Source organism: Tenrec ecaudatus, chromosome 16, assembly GCF_050624435.1.
Source record: "Tenrec ecaudatus isolate mTenEca1 chromosome 16, mTenEca1.hap1, whole genome shotgun sequence".
Classification (NCBI taxonomy): Eukaryota; Metazoa; Chordata; class Mammalia; order Afrosoricida; family Tenrecidae; genus Tenrec; species Tenrec ecaudatus.
Window position 1 is genome coordinate 105,538,694 of NC_134545.1, and position 18,134 is coordinate 105,556,827.

The 18,134-nt window shown below is 50.9% G+C and overlaps 1 protein-coding gene across 1 annotated transcript; it reads left to right on the top strand.

The window, feature by feature from the left end:
* Positions 1-2,543: 2,543 nt before the first annotated feature.
* Positions 2,544-16,908, top strand: C16H10orf88 (chromosome 16 C10orf88 homolog). Its single transcript, XM_075533330.1, has 6 exons — positions 2,544-2,776; positions 4,338-4,541; positions 5,611-5,683; positions 7,849-8,055; positions 9,025-9,455; positions 12,150-16,908. Exons 1-6 carry the CDS (start codon positions 2,613-2,615, stop codon positions 12,382-12,384), a joined length of 1,314 nt encoding a protein of 437 aa, XP_075389445.1. The 5' UTR covers positions 2,544-2,612; the 3' UTR covers positions 12,385-16,908.
* The last annotated feature ends 1,226 nt before the right edge of the window (positions 16,909-18,134 follow it).

Sequence of the window (18,134 nt, forward strand, 5' to 3'; positions counted from 1 at the left end):
ATGGATCCACAAGACTTTCCCACTGGCCTGTGGTCTTTCTGCATTCGGCATCATTGCTGGTGTTGAGTCTAAAGAGGAATTTATAGACTGGGTATCAGACATATAGGCTAATATAGGACTTATGGGCTAGATCTGGACTGGGTGGGATGTTTTCTCAATATTCAATTACTCTTATACATAAAACTCTTTCTTATACACGAGTGTCTATGAATTTGTCAGACGAACCCATCAACTTTCAAGCAAATCAGTCATTTTTAAAAATAATTTTAGTAGTAAATTTAGCTCATCTCAAAAATATGACAATCTCAAACAAAAGCTGAGAACAAATGTCAGTATATGATACTGTATCTTAGTAAAATACTTAATGAAAAAACATAAGAATGATTACTTTGTATACACATTGAAATGCATTTATTCAGTGCTTCTCTTGGGGGGTGAGAAATTGTGAATGAAAGAATTTCAAGGAAATGAGTGGATTTTAAGAATTTTAACAGCATATATCCAAGTTCCAAATAAAGCAAAAACTAGAAAATAAAGAGTAAAACCTCTTAAGAGTCTAAAGAAAATAATTTTATCTCTTCCAAACTTATGATTCACTGGGGGAGGGAGATAGCTCCCCCAAAAGAAATATGAAAACTATGTAAAAAAACATATTCAGAAGAGTACTGATATACAGTATGCACTGAGTTACAATTTAAGCATGAAAGACTGGGCCTTCCTATCTCCTCACTTCCTGGGAAGTATTTCCAGCTTTTGTTTAGCATTCTGTGCTTCCTTAATTTGGGTTGGAAAACCCAGGGTTTTCTGATTCTGTGTATATCTCATGGGTTCCAACCTTCTGGGAATATTTCTTAGTATTGGGTTGTAGTAATGCTTCTTGTGGAAAATATCTGCATTTTTGTTGACAGGTCTCCATCTTCCTAGGGTTCCCAAAGGCACTAACTTCATTGGTAAAACAAGACTCCCAGGAACAGTGGAAGTTGTGGCTAAAGGCAATTGGGGGTGGAGGTGAGGGGGAGATTCAGGGAGCTAATGCAGCCCTAATGATATAGTGGCTACAATCTGCATGGGAGGCAGTGCAAAAGAACCTGCAGTTCCACGGGATAAAGACTAGACTTTCTACTCTGGTAAAGTTACTCTCTGAAACCCACACCAGGTCGCTATGAGTCGGCACTGATTCCATGGCAGGCAGCATGAAATAGACAGCTTGGGCTGTAGCTTGCTGGTATTTGCGGGAATAGTACACCTAGGAAGTGCGCGGGAATAGTACACCTAGGAAGTGCCCCCCCCCCCCAATTTGGTCCAAACAAGAATCTGACTCCCAAACCGGATTTCTACAAAGGAGTCCGGATGGGTTCATTTGCAGACGGATTTGAACCCCGGTGCACAAATACACATAAACAGTGGAATGGTGGGCTTGGCAGTCTGTGGTGTTGGACAGATGTATCTTCATCTCCATTTTTCCTCATCCTTCCCACAAAGTCTTCCAGTCCAAGGTAGCTTCTACCCCAACTGGCCTTGCTCCTGGCTAGTTCTTCCCAGGGCAGGAACAGAACCCGCAGTGCCACGTTCTCTCCTTCACTTCCAGTTTTTTGTAAACCTGGGCATCAGAGCCTAGATACTAAGGGTGCTGCAGCTTCAGAAAGCAAGTGGTCAGCCATGTCCCTACCCAGCCATTGGACCCCTCCTGCGAGGAGCCCTGAGGGGTAGTGGTTACGTGTTGAGCTGCGAACCACCTGCAGCTCTGAGGGACAAAGTCCGGGATTTCTACTCCTTTAAACAGTTACAGTCTCGGAAACCCATGCAGGGTAGCTCAGAGTCAGCACTGACTAGATGCAGCTAGTCTGGTTTGGCATGAGCTTCAAATGGTGACACGGCAAGGTGCTGCAGGCCTCACGTCGTCAAGTCGTGTCAGACACCAGCAGCCCCAGCTCCAGCGCTGCCCGATCATCTCCTGCGGTCATCCACCTCGAGGGTCACAAGGTCTGTGGGAAGGGACAAAAGTAGGGGGAATCTCCGCAGTAAGGAGTCAAAAGAACCCAGGTCCACAACCAGGTCCGCCCCACCCAGCCCCAGATCCCGCCTGGGGTCACCCCGCGGGCCACACACGTCCGGTTCCAGGTGAAGTCTCCTGCGGTCAACACTCGCAAAACAGAGGGTCAGGAGGAGATCGTGCACGTCGGGAGAGGCGACCAGACCGCCACAACCTGCCGACAGCGCCCAGCCACCGTCGGCCACCCAGCTTGGTCGTTTTGTCCCAGGTCAACGGCCAAAAACGACCGCGTTCTCTGGCGGCCGCCTGCGTCGCGCCTACGCCCGGACTCCAGGGGTTAGGCCACGTCGCTGACACTGCGCATGCTCGTCCTCTAATTTCCCCATTCCCTACGCGGCGGAAGTTTACGCGGCTCCCGGAGCCGCACGCCACGCGCATGCGCGCCCGCGGCAGCCGGAAGCCCGCTTTCACCCGTTCCCCCGCAGGCGTTTCCGGCGGCGAGGGGGCGTCTGAGCGGGGCGGCCCGGAAGCTGCTCGGATTCCTGCCTTCAACTCCGCACTGGCGGAAACTCGGCACCAGAAAGGAGGTTCCGGGTCGGGCCGGGCTGGAGACGGCGGCATGGAGGCCGGGACCGAGGGCCCGGGGCTGACTTGCCGCCCGACTCTGGCCTCTTCCTGGGCTGCGCCGTGCGGGACGCTGGCCCAGAGTCTGCTTCTCAGCCGCGGTGCTCTCGGCGCCGGGGAGTTCGACTGGGAGCAGCTGCTGGCGCCGCCCGCTCCGGGGTGTGTCCGGCCGGCCGGGACGGGGGCTGCTGCGCCGGTGACAGCCGCGTCCCCGGGGACCGTGCGGGGGAGCGGGGACCCCGGGCCGGGAGCGGGGGTGGAGCTGGAGGCAGCTGTGCGCGGGCAGCGGGCGGGGGTAAGGTATAGACAGAGTGTGCCGGGAACGGGGCCAAGGTGGAGGCCTTGAGGGCGTGGGGCGGGGTCCGGCGGGAAAGAACGGGGCTGGGCGAATGGGGATCCTAGTAGGCGGCCTGAACACTTGGAGGGTTCTCAAGCGTCCCCCTCGATGTCCTGTAAATCTTGGGCTGCCACCTGCAGGGTCAGAGGTTCAAACGTACCAAGCACTACTGGAGAAAGATGAGGCTCTCTCTCCTGTAAAGACTTCTGGCCTTAGAAACCCTCAGTAAGGTTGTGAGGTTACTAGGGGGGAGCGGGGATAGCGGGAGGGTGTTAACCATGACAATCAGAAACTTTATCAAAATCGAAATCGGACACCTTACCCCATCCAAAGATAGAGCTGCCAGTGAAGAAAGCATTGGGGTGATGCTTTCCCAGGGTGCAACTGCACCTGAAACAAAGCCGTCCGACTTGGATTCGGATTCTCTTGGACGAAGAACTGCAGGCGGGGTCTCCGAGGCTGTAATTTTGAGGGAAACCGTCCGCCACCACTGTCACCCGTGGAGTGGCTGGCAGGTTCGAACTTCCAACCTTCTTCAGTGTACAGCTGAGCGCTCACCCAAAAGGTCGCAGCTATGAAAACGATGAAACCCTACTCTTGATCCGCACCCCATGTCCAAGTGCAGCTGTAGAGTCCTGATCGACCAACATTTTGAAAAAGATATGCCATTCTGCCTTCCACCCCCTCTGACTTTTCCCACTCCTTGGTCTCCAGTTAATTTATTTAGTGAGAAGTGAACACAAGGGATTGATTAGAGCATCCAGGAATAAGCTGTGAGGTCTGAAGCAAGGATTTCCATAGAAATTCCATGCTGAGCATTGGTCGGGTGTTTGACAAGGTACATGGACCTCAAATCAAAGGTACAGAGGTTAGCCTTAAGGTAGTAGGGAGAAGTACATCTAGATGCTGCTTAGAAGCTCGGTTGAGGAGACTCGTTATCAATAAGGATCAATCTCTGGGAAAGACACCGTGATGGTTAAGTAGAGACCCCCCTCAGTGAGGTCACCTGACACTGGCTCAGTCCTCACACGGAGGATGAGGACGGCACGGGGCCAGGCCGGGCTGCTATGCATCGGAGCTGACTTAATGGCACGTGACAACAATGTGGCATATAACGGGGAGCCCAACTAGGCACTAGTTTAGCACTTAGCTAGTAATCTAAAAATAGTACTTCAAACTTAACAGCCGCAGCACCAAGACGCCCCCTGCCCCCACACTCCGATGATGCAGTCTGCAGAAAGATGTGTCTGCCTCTGTAGAGCAGCACAGCCTGGGAAACCCTCAGAGGCAGCTCTGGCCCGATTCTTCAGAAGAGCAGTGGGTCATGGCTAACAAGTGGGTCAGAATGGTACTGTGGATTCATTGTGGCTTTTTTCTTTTCAGCGAGGATCTAGTGACGCTGAAGAGGAGCCTGAACAACCCCGAAGAAAACCCCTGCTTCCTTTACCTGGCCTGTGACCCTGATGGAGGTGAAGAAATCGTTTCCGTGGGCGTTTTAAGTTCCGCAAGAAACATGGAAGTGTACCTAGGAGAGGAGTACTGTGGGACCAGCAGGGGCAGGCGTGCTTGCACGATCCTGGAGCCCAGGTTTGTGACATCATGCCTGCAGGTGTGCATGCTGTTTCTCTGGCACTGAGGGCAGATTTTAGGGGAGGGGAGAGAGCGCTAGACCAGCAGGCACAGGACTTTAGAAGGTGAGGGATCTTAAAGCCTGTTGCTTTAATGCTATAATTTTTAATTTCAGGGGGGGAAATTTTTTTTGTATATATTCTTTACTATCTTAGTTATCAATATATATATTAATATATGCATTTAATTAAATGTTAGGGAAACGTCGCACTCAGCGTTACAGGGTTAAGACCAGTTGCTTTTTATCACCATGTAAACGTCTAGCTATTAAGAGGGAGGTGACTTAGTAGCGGCTCGGAGCTCGTTAGTGCCTAGACCTTGTGCAGGCCCTCTTGCCGTTCGTTGGCATTGACTCCCGTGGCTGTGTTCCCACAGGGTTGATTTGCCTTTCAATCGGAGCACGTACATGGGTTCTTGTCGAAAGCCCATTAAAAGTGGCCTGTGGTTAGAGGCTCGTTCCATGGTAGCCTGGTCAGTCCTTAACTCAGCCCGTGCTGATAGCAGTGTCACTCCGGCCCCAGTTTTCGGAAGATTCTACCCCAAATTCTCCTTACAGACACCCACATAGGAGCTGTTTTATGGATTGTGCGTATTGGAAATAATCACTACGTTTATTGAGCTTTCCGATGTGATCTGAGCTATGTAATTGTACATGGATTATCTCATTCTGGTCTCTGTTAGGTAGAAGGCATGTCTGTGGCCAGGCAAACTACCTCCGGATTGACGTATTGGCCTCCCTCACTCGCCGCCATCAAGTCGGTTCTGACTCACAGCAACCCTATCAGACAGGGTGTGAGGCGACTTGCACTCTACAGGAGTAGAAAGCCCCATCTTTCTCCCTCAGAGCTGAGTGGTGGATTTGAACTGCTGACCTTGCAGCTAGTAGTCCAATGTGTAACCACTACGCTTCAAGGGTTCCCAAGTTGTGGCCTAGAATTTTTGTTTCCCTTTTTAACATCTCTATTTTAAAATCATGTATGAAGTTTGTTGTTGTTGTTTAATCATTTTGATTGCATTTTCTTTTTAGTGATCCGGAGAAGATTATATTGTACAAAAAGTATTTACAGTTGGAACCCCCCGCACTGGCCTGCAAAGTGAAGGTGAGCTGTCACTAACAGGGACCCGGTTTGACAGCGGCCAGTGGGGTTGCCTCAGAGGAGGGCCTCACAACGCACGTGGGTCAAACAGTCCGCTCTCTTTCCTTCTGTTTCCCCACCCGCTCTGTGAAACCCCTGTACACGGGCTTGTCCGTGGTTCGGTAATGTTCAAGTCAGTTCCTCATTTCCATTCAGAAAGAACTTACGGGGTGGGGGGAGATATATATCATGTATATATATGTATATATATATATCACGTATATGATGCTTGAAGTCTTCCCGTAACACTTGACTGTTGACGAGTGGAGGGAACGTTCCGTCAACCCTGTTGCACAGGCAGAGGCTGTGCTTTGAAGCCCGGGACACCGTGTGCGGAGAATATTGTTGCACTTGGCTGGGACATTGTGGCTGCAAGAAAAGCATGAGGCAAGCTGGGCCGCAGGTCGAGACAGCCAGCGCGGCGCCCGCCCAGCAGGTACAGCTGGAGTTAAACAAACACATCCCAGCCGGCTCTCAACCGTGGGGCCTATCATGGAGGTGAGGTCTCCACTCAAGAGTCTCCAAACTCAACTGCCACTGAGTCATCCCCGACTCACAGAGACCCTGCAGGACAGAGCAGAACTCCCCTGTGGGCTTCTGAGACTGTAGCTGTTTGCAGGCATGGAAAGCCTCATCTTTCTCCCGCAGAACAGCTGGTGGTTTCAAACTGCCGGCCTTGTTAGTCCAGCACGTACCCTCGACGCCAGCAGGGCTCAAGGAAACGTGTGCTGAGCGGAAAACCAAAGCTCTGAACATGAATCCAACCCCATTGCTGACGAGCTGAGTGGGGTGGCCAGCTCTCCTCACCTGTGTGGCTGGTTCCACTAGCTAAGAGGCTGGAGAAAGTAAACCCTTGGATCCTTTTTCATCTATAGAACTCTGTGCCTACTACCGTCCTGTCCCTCCATAGAGAACTAAGATGGGACTTCTTAGGATGGGGAGGAAAAGCGTGGCTCTCCAGAGCACGCAGGCGGTGCGCTTAGCTCGTCACCCAAGAAGTCGTTCTAAGAACTGTGGACCAACAGTCAAGTCACTCACTTGCTCCACTTGTTTGCATATATTTCCTAGCCCCTTAGATGCCTGCCGGAAACTCCACGAGGCACGAGTGAGTCATCAGGAATAAAATAAGTGGGAATATCTGCCTGATGCTGTTTACAGGGCTGTCCTGGTGGCAGATGATGCTACATGACACATCTGGGCGGTCAGCTTTGAGGATGCTCTCACCGTCGGTGCCACTGGCGGAGCTCGTGGGTCATGGGTCTGGTCAGCCGAGCCTGCGTCCGTCTGTGCCTGACATGCAGGTCTGTGTGAGAGGGCCGAGGACCGTGCCCCTTGCGGACAGAGCCGCCTGCAGAGGCTTGTTTGGGGCGAGATGAGGAGCGGGGAAACGGGAAGGAGCAGCGGTGGCTGGTGCACATGTTTGAGCACTTCCCCGGCCTCCCGGGAATCACGGGCACTGCTCACTGGTGGTGCACCCGACTCAGGACCCCAGCTCTACACCTTTTGACCTCAGGTCGTTCCCTTTGCACTCCGCCACACGTGGGAGACAGGGCAGCAGGATGCGCCAGGAAGACGACTGGGATACAAGGGGGATGAGCTCGGCTCCAAACCCGGTTTCACAAGTTGAGCAAATGGTAAATGGTGCACGTTAGAACGTCACCCCAACACCATGGCTGCAGTGCGTGAGCCAGCCCGTTGACCTCCATCATCCGCATCCCGTGTCACCTCTAAAAGTGACGAGACAAGCTGGCTCTGTGGCAGAAACACGGTGGCCTTGTGTTGTGGTCCCATTTTGGCATAGCTTATTTCTGATTCCTCAAAGAAGTAAAGTTATTTTTAGCCACCAACACCCCTCCCCCCTTTCTCTTCCCCTTCAGTGTGTTGTGCTCGTGCGTGGCTTGAAGCGGACGTTGCTGTGTTTGAAGCAGCTCCTCTGGGCTTCCCGATGAGTTGGAAGTTTTGACGCTCGGTGTTGTAGGGAGCACTTCAGAGTGAAGTTCTGTGTGAAATGTGTCTGTGTGTTCCTGACCCCTTCCCTCTTGCCGACCACATGTAAAGCAGTGGCTTCGAGTGATGGGGATTGCGGAGAAGCACGATTTTCTTTCAAGAACTCTTTGTTTTGCCGGCAGCTTCTCTCCTTTGGCGAAAAGCACTGTGTGTCCCTCAGGAAAGTTGTGGTGCGCACGAGGCCGGCTCCAGCAAGCACTTCGACGGGCGGCCCCACCCTGGGAGCGAGGATCAACCTGGACAGGGTCCAGACCATCGTGGAGGCCGTGGGCTCAAAGTTATCGCCTGGAGCACAACAGCTGATGGCTCTGGTCCGGTTTCAGCAGCAGGTATGAGCCAAGGGATTGCCCACTAGACGTCCTCATAAAATCGTCAAAGCAAACTGCTTTTAGTAAAATGTGGAGCCACTTAGACGTTTGTCTTTGGAGTTTTAGTTGGTGATGTACTTGCTGTTGGTGATCATTGGACACCTTAGCATAGCTGGCATTCTCCTGATAGATTCCGGCTTCCTGGGGACCTTCCCCAGCTCCTCCCCCGTTGACTCGCCTTTCCCTCCAAACCCCATGACCTTCGAGTCCCGTTTTAAATCATCTGCCCACAACTGTAGAGCAGCAGTATCAAGAGTACCACTGTTCACACGGGCTGGACTCCCTGACAAGAGCCAACTTAGAGTGGAGCCACGTTCAGAAACCCCTGCTCCAACCTGCAGGGTCCCCGTGCACAGGGCGGGACCTGACGGCACAGGTGGGGGCTGAGTTCACGGGAGAGTGTGCCAGTGCCACGTGGCTGCCTGCCACGCGCTTTTGTTTCCTTTGGGAGAAAGCGGAGTCAAATGATATCAAGTTGGGACCCTGGAGTTGGTAGCCTGACTTTCAGTTGCCCATCTGCCACTTACTAGGTGTGCTGCTGTGACCAGGTGACCAGCCTTGGTCTCCTCAACTCAGTCTGGGGACAGTAGCCTACTTCCGAGGACAGAGAACTGCCCCCGAGGGTTTCTGAAAGGGAATCTTTACAGGTGTGAAAAGCCTGCTCGCCCTCAGAGCGGCTGGAGGTTTTGAACTACTGACCTTGTGGTCACCAGCCCAACTCTCAGTGAGCCAGGCCACCCGGGCTCCTTTACAGTTGCTATGAGTCAGAATCGACTCGGTGGTCATGAGTTTGGGGAGCCTACTTCACAAAGGAGTGCTGAGGATCCAATGAGAGAATGCCGAAGCCTGACTCATGGTCATGGCCCCAGAAGTCCCAGTGATTTGTTGGTACTTTGTGACGAGTAACATGGACTCGTTTCCCTCATTTAGAATTGCATCCCCTTTGGAGAGCCGCTCCAGTCCGTGCTGGGACATCCCGGCTGCAGGCAGGTGTTTGGACTGCAGTCTGCGGAAGGCCTGAACAACTCATCCTCCACCCCTTTCCCTTTGCGAACTGGCTTGGCGTCTGCAAGAGGGGCGGAAGACGCGCAAGCTCGCCCTGCTCAGAAAAGCCAGCCCAACAGTGCGGGGAGCCCTCGAGAGCCCGGCAAGAGTGACAGTGTACCGCAGAGCCACACGCTTCGTGAGGAGGAGCTTCAGAGTCTGGTCGCCTCCTTCTTCCCAAAGAGAGCAAGTAGCCGCTCGGACGTGCCCAGCTCTGGGGTGCTGCCTCTCCTCCAGGATGTGTGCGCTCAGGTGAACCATCTCCGGGCAGGGCACAGGCCCGATGGGCAGGAGAAGCTCTGCGTGGCTGGGGCCAAGTAAGTATGTGTGTGCAGACGGCCGTGGTCTAGACGGCAGGTGGGAGAATCCACCGAAGAGAAGCAGGTGTGTCTGATGGTGGAAGCATAAGCTGTAACACCATTGCATCTGCTCAGTGCATGTAGAAAACGGGCCCCCAAGAAGGGCATATGAAGGGGTTTCAAAAGGTTCATGGAGGAATGGAATGAAGAGATGGTGGAATTTTTCCACTAACTCTGTGAAGCCCCTTGTATTTCAGAAGTGGGGTTGGTAAAGCCACCCAGTTGGAGGTAAGGTTTCTGCCCATAAGTCCAAGTATCAGAATGCCAGTGCAGCCCCTGGGGTAAGCGATCTGCGTATCAGAGTCAGCCTGCTGTGGCCATAATGGTTTTCAATCCCCAAGCACACCAATCAGGAGCCCTGGTGGAGTAGTGGTTGGTTGTGCATTGGACTGTTATCTGCAAGGTCAGCAGTTCACAACCACCAGCTCCTCAGGAGAAGAAGACGGGACCTTTTGCTCCTGTGAAGAGTTAATGGCCTCGGAAACTCACAGGGGCAGTTCTTGCCTGCGCTGTAGGGTCGTCATCAGTCAGAAGCGATTCAAGGGCAATGAGAGTTGGGGACTTTTATTTTGGAAGCACTCTTTTAATTAGAGGCAGATTGAAACTTAAATACGTATGGGTCAATGAAGCACTTTAAATGTGACATCACAGCTCGTGTTGAAAGTAAAAGAATATTAAAGGATGCCATGCTACATGAATTATTTTAAAACTAGCAGTGGCTATATTGATATCAAAGTAGTCTTTAGAGCCAAATAATTTACAAGAGACCAGGAAAGCTAGGACATGGATTGAAAGTTTAGCCATCCATGAAAATGGCCGTCCTCGTGTATGAACAAAACAAGAGCTGATTGGAAGGCAGATGAGGCAAGTGCACAGTGGGGCTTCAGAACCGCATCCTACCCATACCACATTTAGCAACCGATAAAGCCAGTAGACAGATCGATCGCGCAGCAGAGAACTGACTAGCGCTGTCAGCCAACAGGTCTGACGGACATTTATAGAACCCTTCAGCCAACACAAGCAGAACACATGTTCTTCGCAAGCACCGTGAAGCATTCCTCAGGTAGACTGTGTCTTGGTCTTAAATCAAACCTCAACAACCTGAAAATACACAGCACAGGATGTTTCCCAGCCATAAAGGAATCAAGAAAGATAAGAAAATGTCCCAACCCTTATAAATCAACACCCTCCTACATAAACTACAGGTCACGTTGCTCAAAGGCATTGGGAAAAGAAAAAGCAAAACAGAACTGAGTAGGAAAAATTTGCTTTTTATTTTTTAATGTCAAAACATGTCCAACTAACGTAGTACTGAGAGAAATTTTCACACTCGCGTACATTGGAGAAATGCCAAAAGCCTCCAGCCAGTCATGTTCAGTACCTTTCTCAAGAAGCCTCAAAGGACAAAATAACCCCAGAACCAGTAAAATGGCGGGGACGACAAAGAGCAAGAATCCACGAAATTGGAAACAAAAACAATAGAGAATATCAGTAGAGCACAGTCTGGTGTTTTTTAAGTAGAAATTAAAATTGATAAACTTCTAGCATGGCAGACAGAGAGAACAGGCACAGATCACCAGTCCGTGTCAGGTCCCTCACCGAGGATTCCAGGCCGCCGTAAGCAGGGCTTTGCTGCCAGATGCCGCCGGGGCAGGTCTAACCCGGGACGACCCCTGCCCGGTCTCGGAACCATTGCACTGCCTCGTGCCAGACCCTCGTGCATGGGCTTCCTCTTTCGCGCTCCGCCTCTGCTTTGCCGAGCAGGAGGCCCCTCATCTGGGACTCGTCCCTCTTGGCAACACGTCCAAAGGACGTGAGAGATAGCCGTGCCGTCTCCCTTCTCAGGAGCCTTCTGGTTGTGCTTGCGAAACAGACTCTTGGGTCTCGGCAGGCCGTGGGCACGTGGCGTTCTGTCAGCGGCCTCCCTCCAGCGCAGCCCTTCTGCGCCAGGCCACCCCACCATCCCGCCCTCACGGGCAGAGGAGCTCCGCCGGGCGCACCTGCTTCCCAACGGGACGTCTCTGATTCTACACCTGAACGAGGTCTTGTTCAGCAGTTTTGCCGATGCCGTGTGCCGTTGGACCCCGACTGCTGCTTTCACGGGTGCTGATGGGACCCTCGGGAAGTGAAATCCTGACACCCACCCTCTCCCCCTGTAATGGTACTTGGCCTACGTCCCCTTGTGCAGATGTTTGCTTTCTTCGTGCTCGGGCGCAAACCAGGCTAAAGGCGGTACCCTTTGGTTTTCATCAGCAAACAAGGCTGTGCATCTTCCCCCGAGTCTGATGCTTCCTCCTCCATGTGGCCTAGCTTCTTGGAGTCTGTGCTTGACGTACAGACTGAGGAAGTGTGATGGAAGGATAGACGCTGGCACAGCCTCCCTGCTACTGCCTCACCCAGCGTCCTGTTGTTCTGTCTGCATAACAGCCTCTGGAATTAGAAGCTAGTGGGGGTTTCCATGCACTTTTTGAAGGCTCCCCCCTTATATTAGAACATGAAAATAACATTCTAAGGCAGCAGTAGCGTTACAGAAACAAGGACCAGTAATGTATGTTCATTGTGTGTAAATGTTGGGATAGTTGTTACTTGTTTTTTGGTGTTATTTTTTTTAATCCTAGCCCTAATTGGTGTTTTGTTTGGTGGTTTTCAAAGCATGGAAGAACAACCTGCCTGCTCCTATTTGGAAAAGATTCTTTCAAAACATATGGAAGTGATGGAAAAGAACCTCATGGGCTACATCGACGAGCGGCTGGATCAGCTCCAAGAGCACTTAGAGAGAAAGCTAGCCTTGCTGATGGACTCGCCGCCAGCCGCCAGCCCCCGGGCCACGAGGATGCCCCTGAGGCAGGGTGACTCTGGAGAAAAACTGTCGAATGGAGAACGATGAGTGTGCACTGTGTACACGGCAGTGTTTATGACCGTACGAACGCGGACACCAAAGGCTTATCCAAGCAGGTTTCTAGGACGGCCCGTGGCAAGTACCTGATATCCTTGATGGATCGCTGTCCTGCCTGAACTGACCTCAGTGTTTTCACTGCTCTCGTGACTAAACCCAGTCCTGTGTGTGAACAGTGAGTGTGATTGGGCCAGACACAATGTTTGCCAGCCACGATTTTCGCTCTTCCAGGTGAAAGCGTGTGTGTGCCCTTAGGTGTTACTGAAATGCTTTAACACTGAAGGCCTCCGGTTGCTGGTCATTAGTGTGTTCTGCATATGTAAATGCATTTCTGCAAAGTCCTTCGTGGCTTCATGCGTATGTACAAGAGTGCTTATGGTGTTTGATGTTTCTGGTTTGGGTAGGACTGCTCTTAGGAACACGGAGCCTTTGAGTGTGGCCCCACCTTACATTTGTGTCGTTTGTCTCTGATGGACGGATAATGAGATGAGGCATCTGGCAGGTGTACAGTTAGAATCGTTTGTCCCGTCCCATCGTGGCAGTAGCTGGAAAGGGGGACGTCGGGGCCGGCCCCTTCCTGCCCTGTTAGGGTGATCACGCTGGCTGGGGGGTGGGTGTAAAGAGCAGAAGTGGTCTGGGTCACCTGGCGCCCTCCCTCAGACCAAAGAAGAAAGTCGCTCCTGCTTTGTGCTAGGACAGGTATGTTCCCAGTGAGACGGTGAGACTCGGGGCATGCAAAGCAAGGAGATGGCACTTCTCTCAGGGTAACAAGTTTCTGAAGTTATAACTCTGTATAATTAGAAAATAAATGCGTGTGTTCTGAAAACTACTCGAGTTAAACTTATTCCCCGCCACCACCTAGTTGCCTAAAGGAGCCTCTGGTGGCGCGGTTGGGTAAGCACTGGCCGCTCACCCCGAGGTTGGCTGTTGAGACCCACCAGCCGAGGAAGGACCGCACCACCCTTCCTGTTTTAGTCCTCACGCTGTAACCACGAGGCAGCATTGCCGCCTGCGCACTGAAGGCTGAAGCCTCTCGCTCCCGGGCTGCTGCTTCTGCAGGTCCTGGTTTCTTCACAGGGTTGACACAGTGCCTCGCAATAACTGCGTGTGGAGTAGAATCAACTGTGGTTTTTTTTAATGGTTAATGTGGATTCCGTAATCCGTCAGAATGAATTACATGTACACTAGAGACAATTTGCTTGAACTCTTCATTCCTGATCTATTTTGTCATTTTTTTTTTTCAGAGGGAAAAAAACTTAAAGTGCATTGTTCATCTAGGAGCCCTGGTGGCTCTTTTGGCTTAGTGTTGGACAGCTAACTGCAAGGTTGGCGGTTCAAACCCACCAGCCGCTCCTCGGGAGAAGGCTGGGGCTCGCTTCCTGTAAAAGGTTAGCCTCACAAACCCGATACAGGGTTGGTGTGGATATAAATCGACTTGGTTAGGTTTCAATGTTATATATAAACACACACCTGCGTACGCTCACATATATACTCACAAAAGGGCTTTTAAAAGTTCGTGGGAGTTTCATAAAAATAGAGATATTGACCTACGTACATATATTTACATGGCAATACATTGAGGAAGTGGACGGACTTTGGGCCTCTGCCCAAGCCCTCCCTCAATGCAAGAACACTTTGTTCTAGCCACCTGGCATGCTGCGATGCTCACCCTGCCAGCATGGTGACTGAAAATGGGTGCACAAATAAACATGGCTAAGAAAGCTGATGATGCCTGGCTCTTAACAGATATAACGTCTGGGATCTTAAAGGCTCGAAGCTAAACAAGCAGCCATCTAGCAGAGAAGCAACAAGCCCAAATGGAAGAAGCATGTCAACCTGTGTGAACATGAGGTGTTGATGGAATCAGGTAACAGGCACCAGAAGACCCAAAACATGCACAAAAAAACCATTGTTGAGAACAAGTTGGGTCAGAGCAGAGACCCCAAACCCATCTATAGACAATAGGACATCCCTCACAGAAGAGTCCCAAGGAAGGGATGAGCCAGCCAGGGAGAAGTATAGCACTGATGAAACACAATGTTCTTCTGGCTCTTTAAGGTTTCTTCAACTATGCCACTCACCCCCCACCCCCCCATACCCCCCTCTTTTAATGACCCCAGTTCTGGCTAGACCCGAGCATGTTCACAAAGAGCTCACGACACACAGACCCCAGGTCAGATAAACCCCTCAGGAACAGAAATGGGAGTAGCAAAGCCAGAAGGGTGGAGGAAGAAGAAACAGATCTCAGTGATGGACACATCACCCTCAGGTGGGATGAACCGCCAAAGCCTGGGTGCAGGGAGATAGTAGTCGGTGTAAGATAGGAAAACAACGATCACTTCCAGTTTATCAAGTGGTCATGAGGAGGAGAGGGAGGGAAGGAAAAAAGTGGAGCTGACACCAAGGGTTCAAATATTAAATGTTTTGAAAATGATGGCAACATATGTACAAATTGCTTGATACAATTTGTGCATGGAATGTTATAAGCTGTAAGAGCCCCCAATAAAATGATTTTTTTAAGTGCACGGGAAAAATTCATTATCTTTCAATACCTTTTTTTTTTTTTGCACAAGCCTTTTAAACCCCCAGTGTGTTTGTGGAAATCAACGTATCGCATTGGGCAGATGAAACTTGTTTAAAGTGTGCAAGTGCAAGGGTGTCACTTGGAAGACAGGTGTGTCCCTTGGCAGTGAGCATGGTGAGACTTTGTCTCATGTGCTTTGGACAGGTTGTCAGGAGAGACCAGTGTCCGAGGAAGGACGCCATGCTTGGTAAAGTAGAAGGTCGGCCAAAGACAGGAAGGCCCTCCCTGAGATAGACGGACTGACCCAGGGTCTGCAGCATGAGTGTTTCCTTCTGTTGTGCGTAGGGTCACTACGTGTCAGAACGCACACAGCGACCAGCCACGACGTGCATCCTCTGCCACCACGTCCAGGCTGGTGGATAGAGACCCCATTGGGCAGAACAGACGAGCTCCATGGGGTTCCCGAGACTAAGTCTTTACAGGAGCAAACTGCCTCATCTTTCTCCCATGAAGCAACTGGTCCCAACTGCTGGCCTCTCCATTAGCACCCGATGCTCAGTCCACTACACCCCCAGGTTTCCCCCCTTTTGTGTGTGTAACTTAGACCAAACCCAACCCCTTGCCACTGAGTCAGCTCCAACTCCCAGTGAGCTCTGGGGTAGGGCTTCTGAGAGTACGTTTCCACGAGAACAGAGCCTCCTCTTTCTCCCTTGAAGCAGCTGGTGGACTTGAACCCAATTCCCACTGGGCCACTAAGGCTCCTGATGTGTGTATAATCTAGGTCAATGGAACCCACAGTTTGTAGAAAGTGATTTTTGGACATGTAATTGCTTGACTGAAATTATTACTTCTCAGTTATCTCCCATATTTGCTAAAACAAGTGAAAGTCTTTACAAAGTTTCTATAAAGTCTTTCTCAAAAACAAATTCTTTTCAAATCACTTCTCCACCTGTATGAGAGGACTTCCGAAAGTTCATGGGAAATGTAGTTGAAAAGATAAGGGATTTTTCCATGAACTTTTTGTAAGCCCTCTGGTGGCATAGTTGGGCTGCTGTCCGTGAGGTCAGTCATTCGAGCCCACCAGCCTCCCCCTGGGCTAGGGATGAGTCTCTCGGTGCACGTAACGATTCCCAGCCTCAAAAAACCCTACTTAGGGTCACTGAGTGGCAGTGGGTTTAGCCTGCACCCCACCAGGGATTCCACCCTGTTCATTCTGGTTCAACCGACCTGTGGAGAATTGGCATTCTTCCCCCCCCCTCCCCCGCCTAGTAATCTGTACCCGGATCAGAATCTGTATTGAAACCAAGTCCCCAGGCGAGTCTCTTGTGAACAGGAGAACTACCTGGGGGGAGGGGGGAGGGGGGAGTTGTTAAACTGGATTCTGACCCAGTCCAACAGGGGTGGGAATGCAAATTCTCAGCTGGGAAGAAATGGTTCCAATCCTGCGTCATCATCATCTCACTGCTGTAGACTCCAGACCAATTAATAGCAACTCTGCAGGACAGGGTAGAACTGGCCCTGTTGAATTTCTGAGACTGTAACTGTTTGCAGGAGTAGAAAGCTGTGTGGCAGAGTAAAGCTCGCTGTCCTTGAGTGCTTGCCAATGCCCGGTAACTAAAGGACACAGTTGACCTGCTCCACAGGGTGGCCCAGGCTGGCATCTTGAAGGAATCGGACTGCCACATCAGTCTCCCTTGGGTCGACTGGTGGATTTGAACTGCTGACCTTTGGGTGAGCTGCCCAATATTTCACCCACTGCTCCACCCGGGCTCCTTGATGCAAAGTAAACCATGAGGAATTGGTCTCCCACTTAGAGTGGCTGGGCAGAAACACAGTAATGATTATCCTTTATAAAATTCATAACAGAAGAGTTTTTGTGAATGAAGATGGTTTTTGAAAAGAAGTTTTAGTTCCGTCATGTAATGGTTCGCACTCTGGACTCTGAAAAGAAGTTTTAACTTAATTTTGTATCCTTCTCCCCACGCCCCCTACCACCCTGAAAAAAATTTAAATAAACCACAAGTATGTCACAATGGAAACTGACTTGAATTAATAATCCACTCCACTCCTAAAAGAACACTTTGCTCTTTTATCTCTGGTGGATGCCTGATGCCTTTCCCACCAGGGTCTCCTCATTTCACACACCAATAACTTCTATGTGCAACTTTTACTCATAAATAGCATATACAGTGAGGTGAGAAGGGGTAGAGGGAAACCAAGACAGTAGAGACAAAGGAAAGCAACCCTCCTAATCCACTCACTCACCGAGAATCGCCACCCCTCTGCCTTGTCCCCTGACTTCACTTTCATCCGGACTCAGCATGCTCAGACCAGGTGCACAAGTCCATCCTCATTAGGTGAGGATTCAGTGTTTGCCACTGCCTCTGCCAGTCCCCCAGTCAGCGCTGGTGACCCTCTGTGGTCATTCACAGACACGTGCAGAGTGACAATTGTCCAGTGCAGACCAGGCTACAGATAAGTATCCCTTTTCCCTGCCAATTTAATGCCACGCTTATTTGGGGTTTGGGTTTGCCTGCTTGTGTTTCTTCTTGGTGTGCTCACTGTTTAAGGGGGCCCCAGGTGGGCCTGACAGGCTGGGCTCGTGTTCCTAAGTGTGAGAAGGCGGTGGTGCCTCCCAGAGAAAAGACAGGCTGGGCTACAGGGGACGGCACTAGAGACCTGGTGCGGGAAATATGTCCAGTCTGATCCCTCCATCCTCCACTCCTCCCCCCCCCACACCCCTAACGACTGGGGTGAAACACGGAGGGAGCGTAACAGAGCAGCAAGGGGGGCAAAGTAATGAAGTCTCTGAGGAATCCCAAAAACAGACTTCAGGGGCAAGGGTGGGTACCTCATCAGACTCGATCGCAAAACATTCTTAAGGGTCAGACCTGGAACTATTTATAGGCTTTAAAAGAAAAAAAGGATGTCTATCTATATTAGATAAGCAGGATGAACAATCCCGAGGAGAAAACCATAGGAACTAAGGGTCCGGGAGGACATGGGAGAGGGGAGGGGGCAACCAACAAACCCAGGGACAAGGGAACAACAAGTGATCTAAAATCAATGGTGAGGAGGGTGTAGGATGCCTTGGTGGGGGTTGAGCAAGTGCATTGTAGCCAAATGAAGGTCCAACATGATAGCGGGACAGGAGGAAAGTAAAAAGAAACAGAGGCAAAGGACATTTATAGAGGTCTAAATACTGGCACATACATAA

What these genes read in the sequence shown, in the direction of transcription:
- C16H10orf88 (XM_075533330.1), top strand. Translation starts at nt 2,613, where the DNA reads ATGGAGGCCGGGACCGAGGGCCCGGGGCTGACTTGCCGCCCGACTCTG. An exon ending in CTGGCGCCGCCCGCTCCGGG is followed by an intron (nt 2,777 to 4,337) that starts GTGTGTCCGGCC and finishes TTTTCTTTTCAG; the next exon opens with CGAGGATCTAGTGACGCTGA. An exon ending in CACTGGCCTGCAAAGTGAAG is followed by an intron (nt 5,684 to 7,848) that starts GTGAGCTGTCAC and finishes TTTTGCCGGCAG; the next exon opens with CTTCTCTCCTTTGGCGAAAA.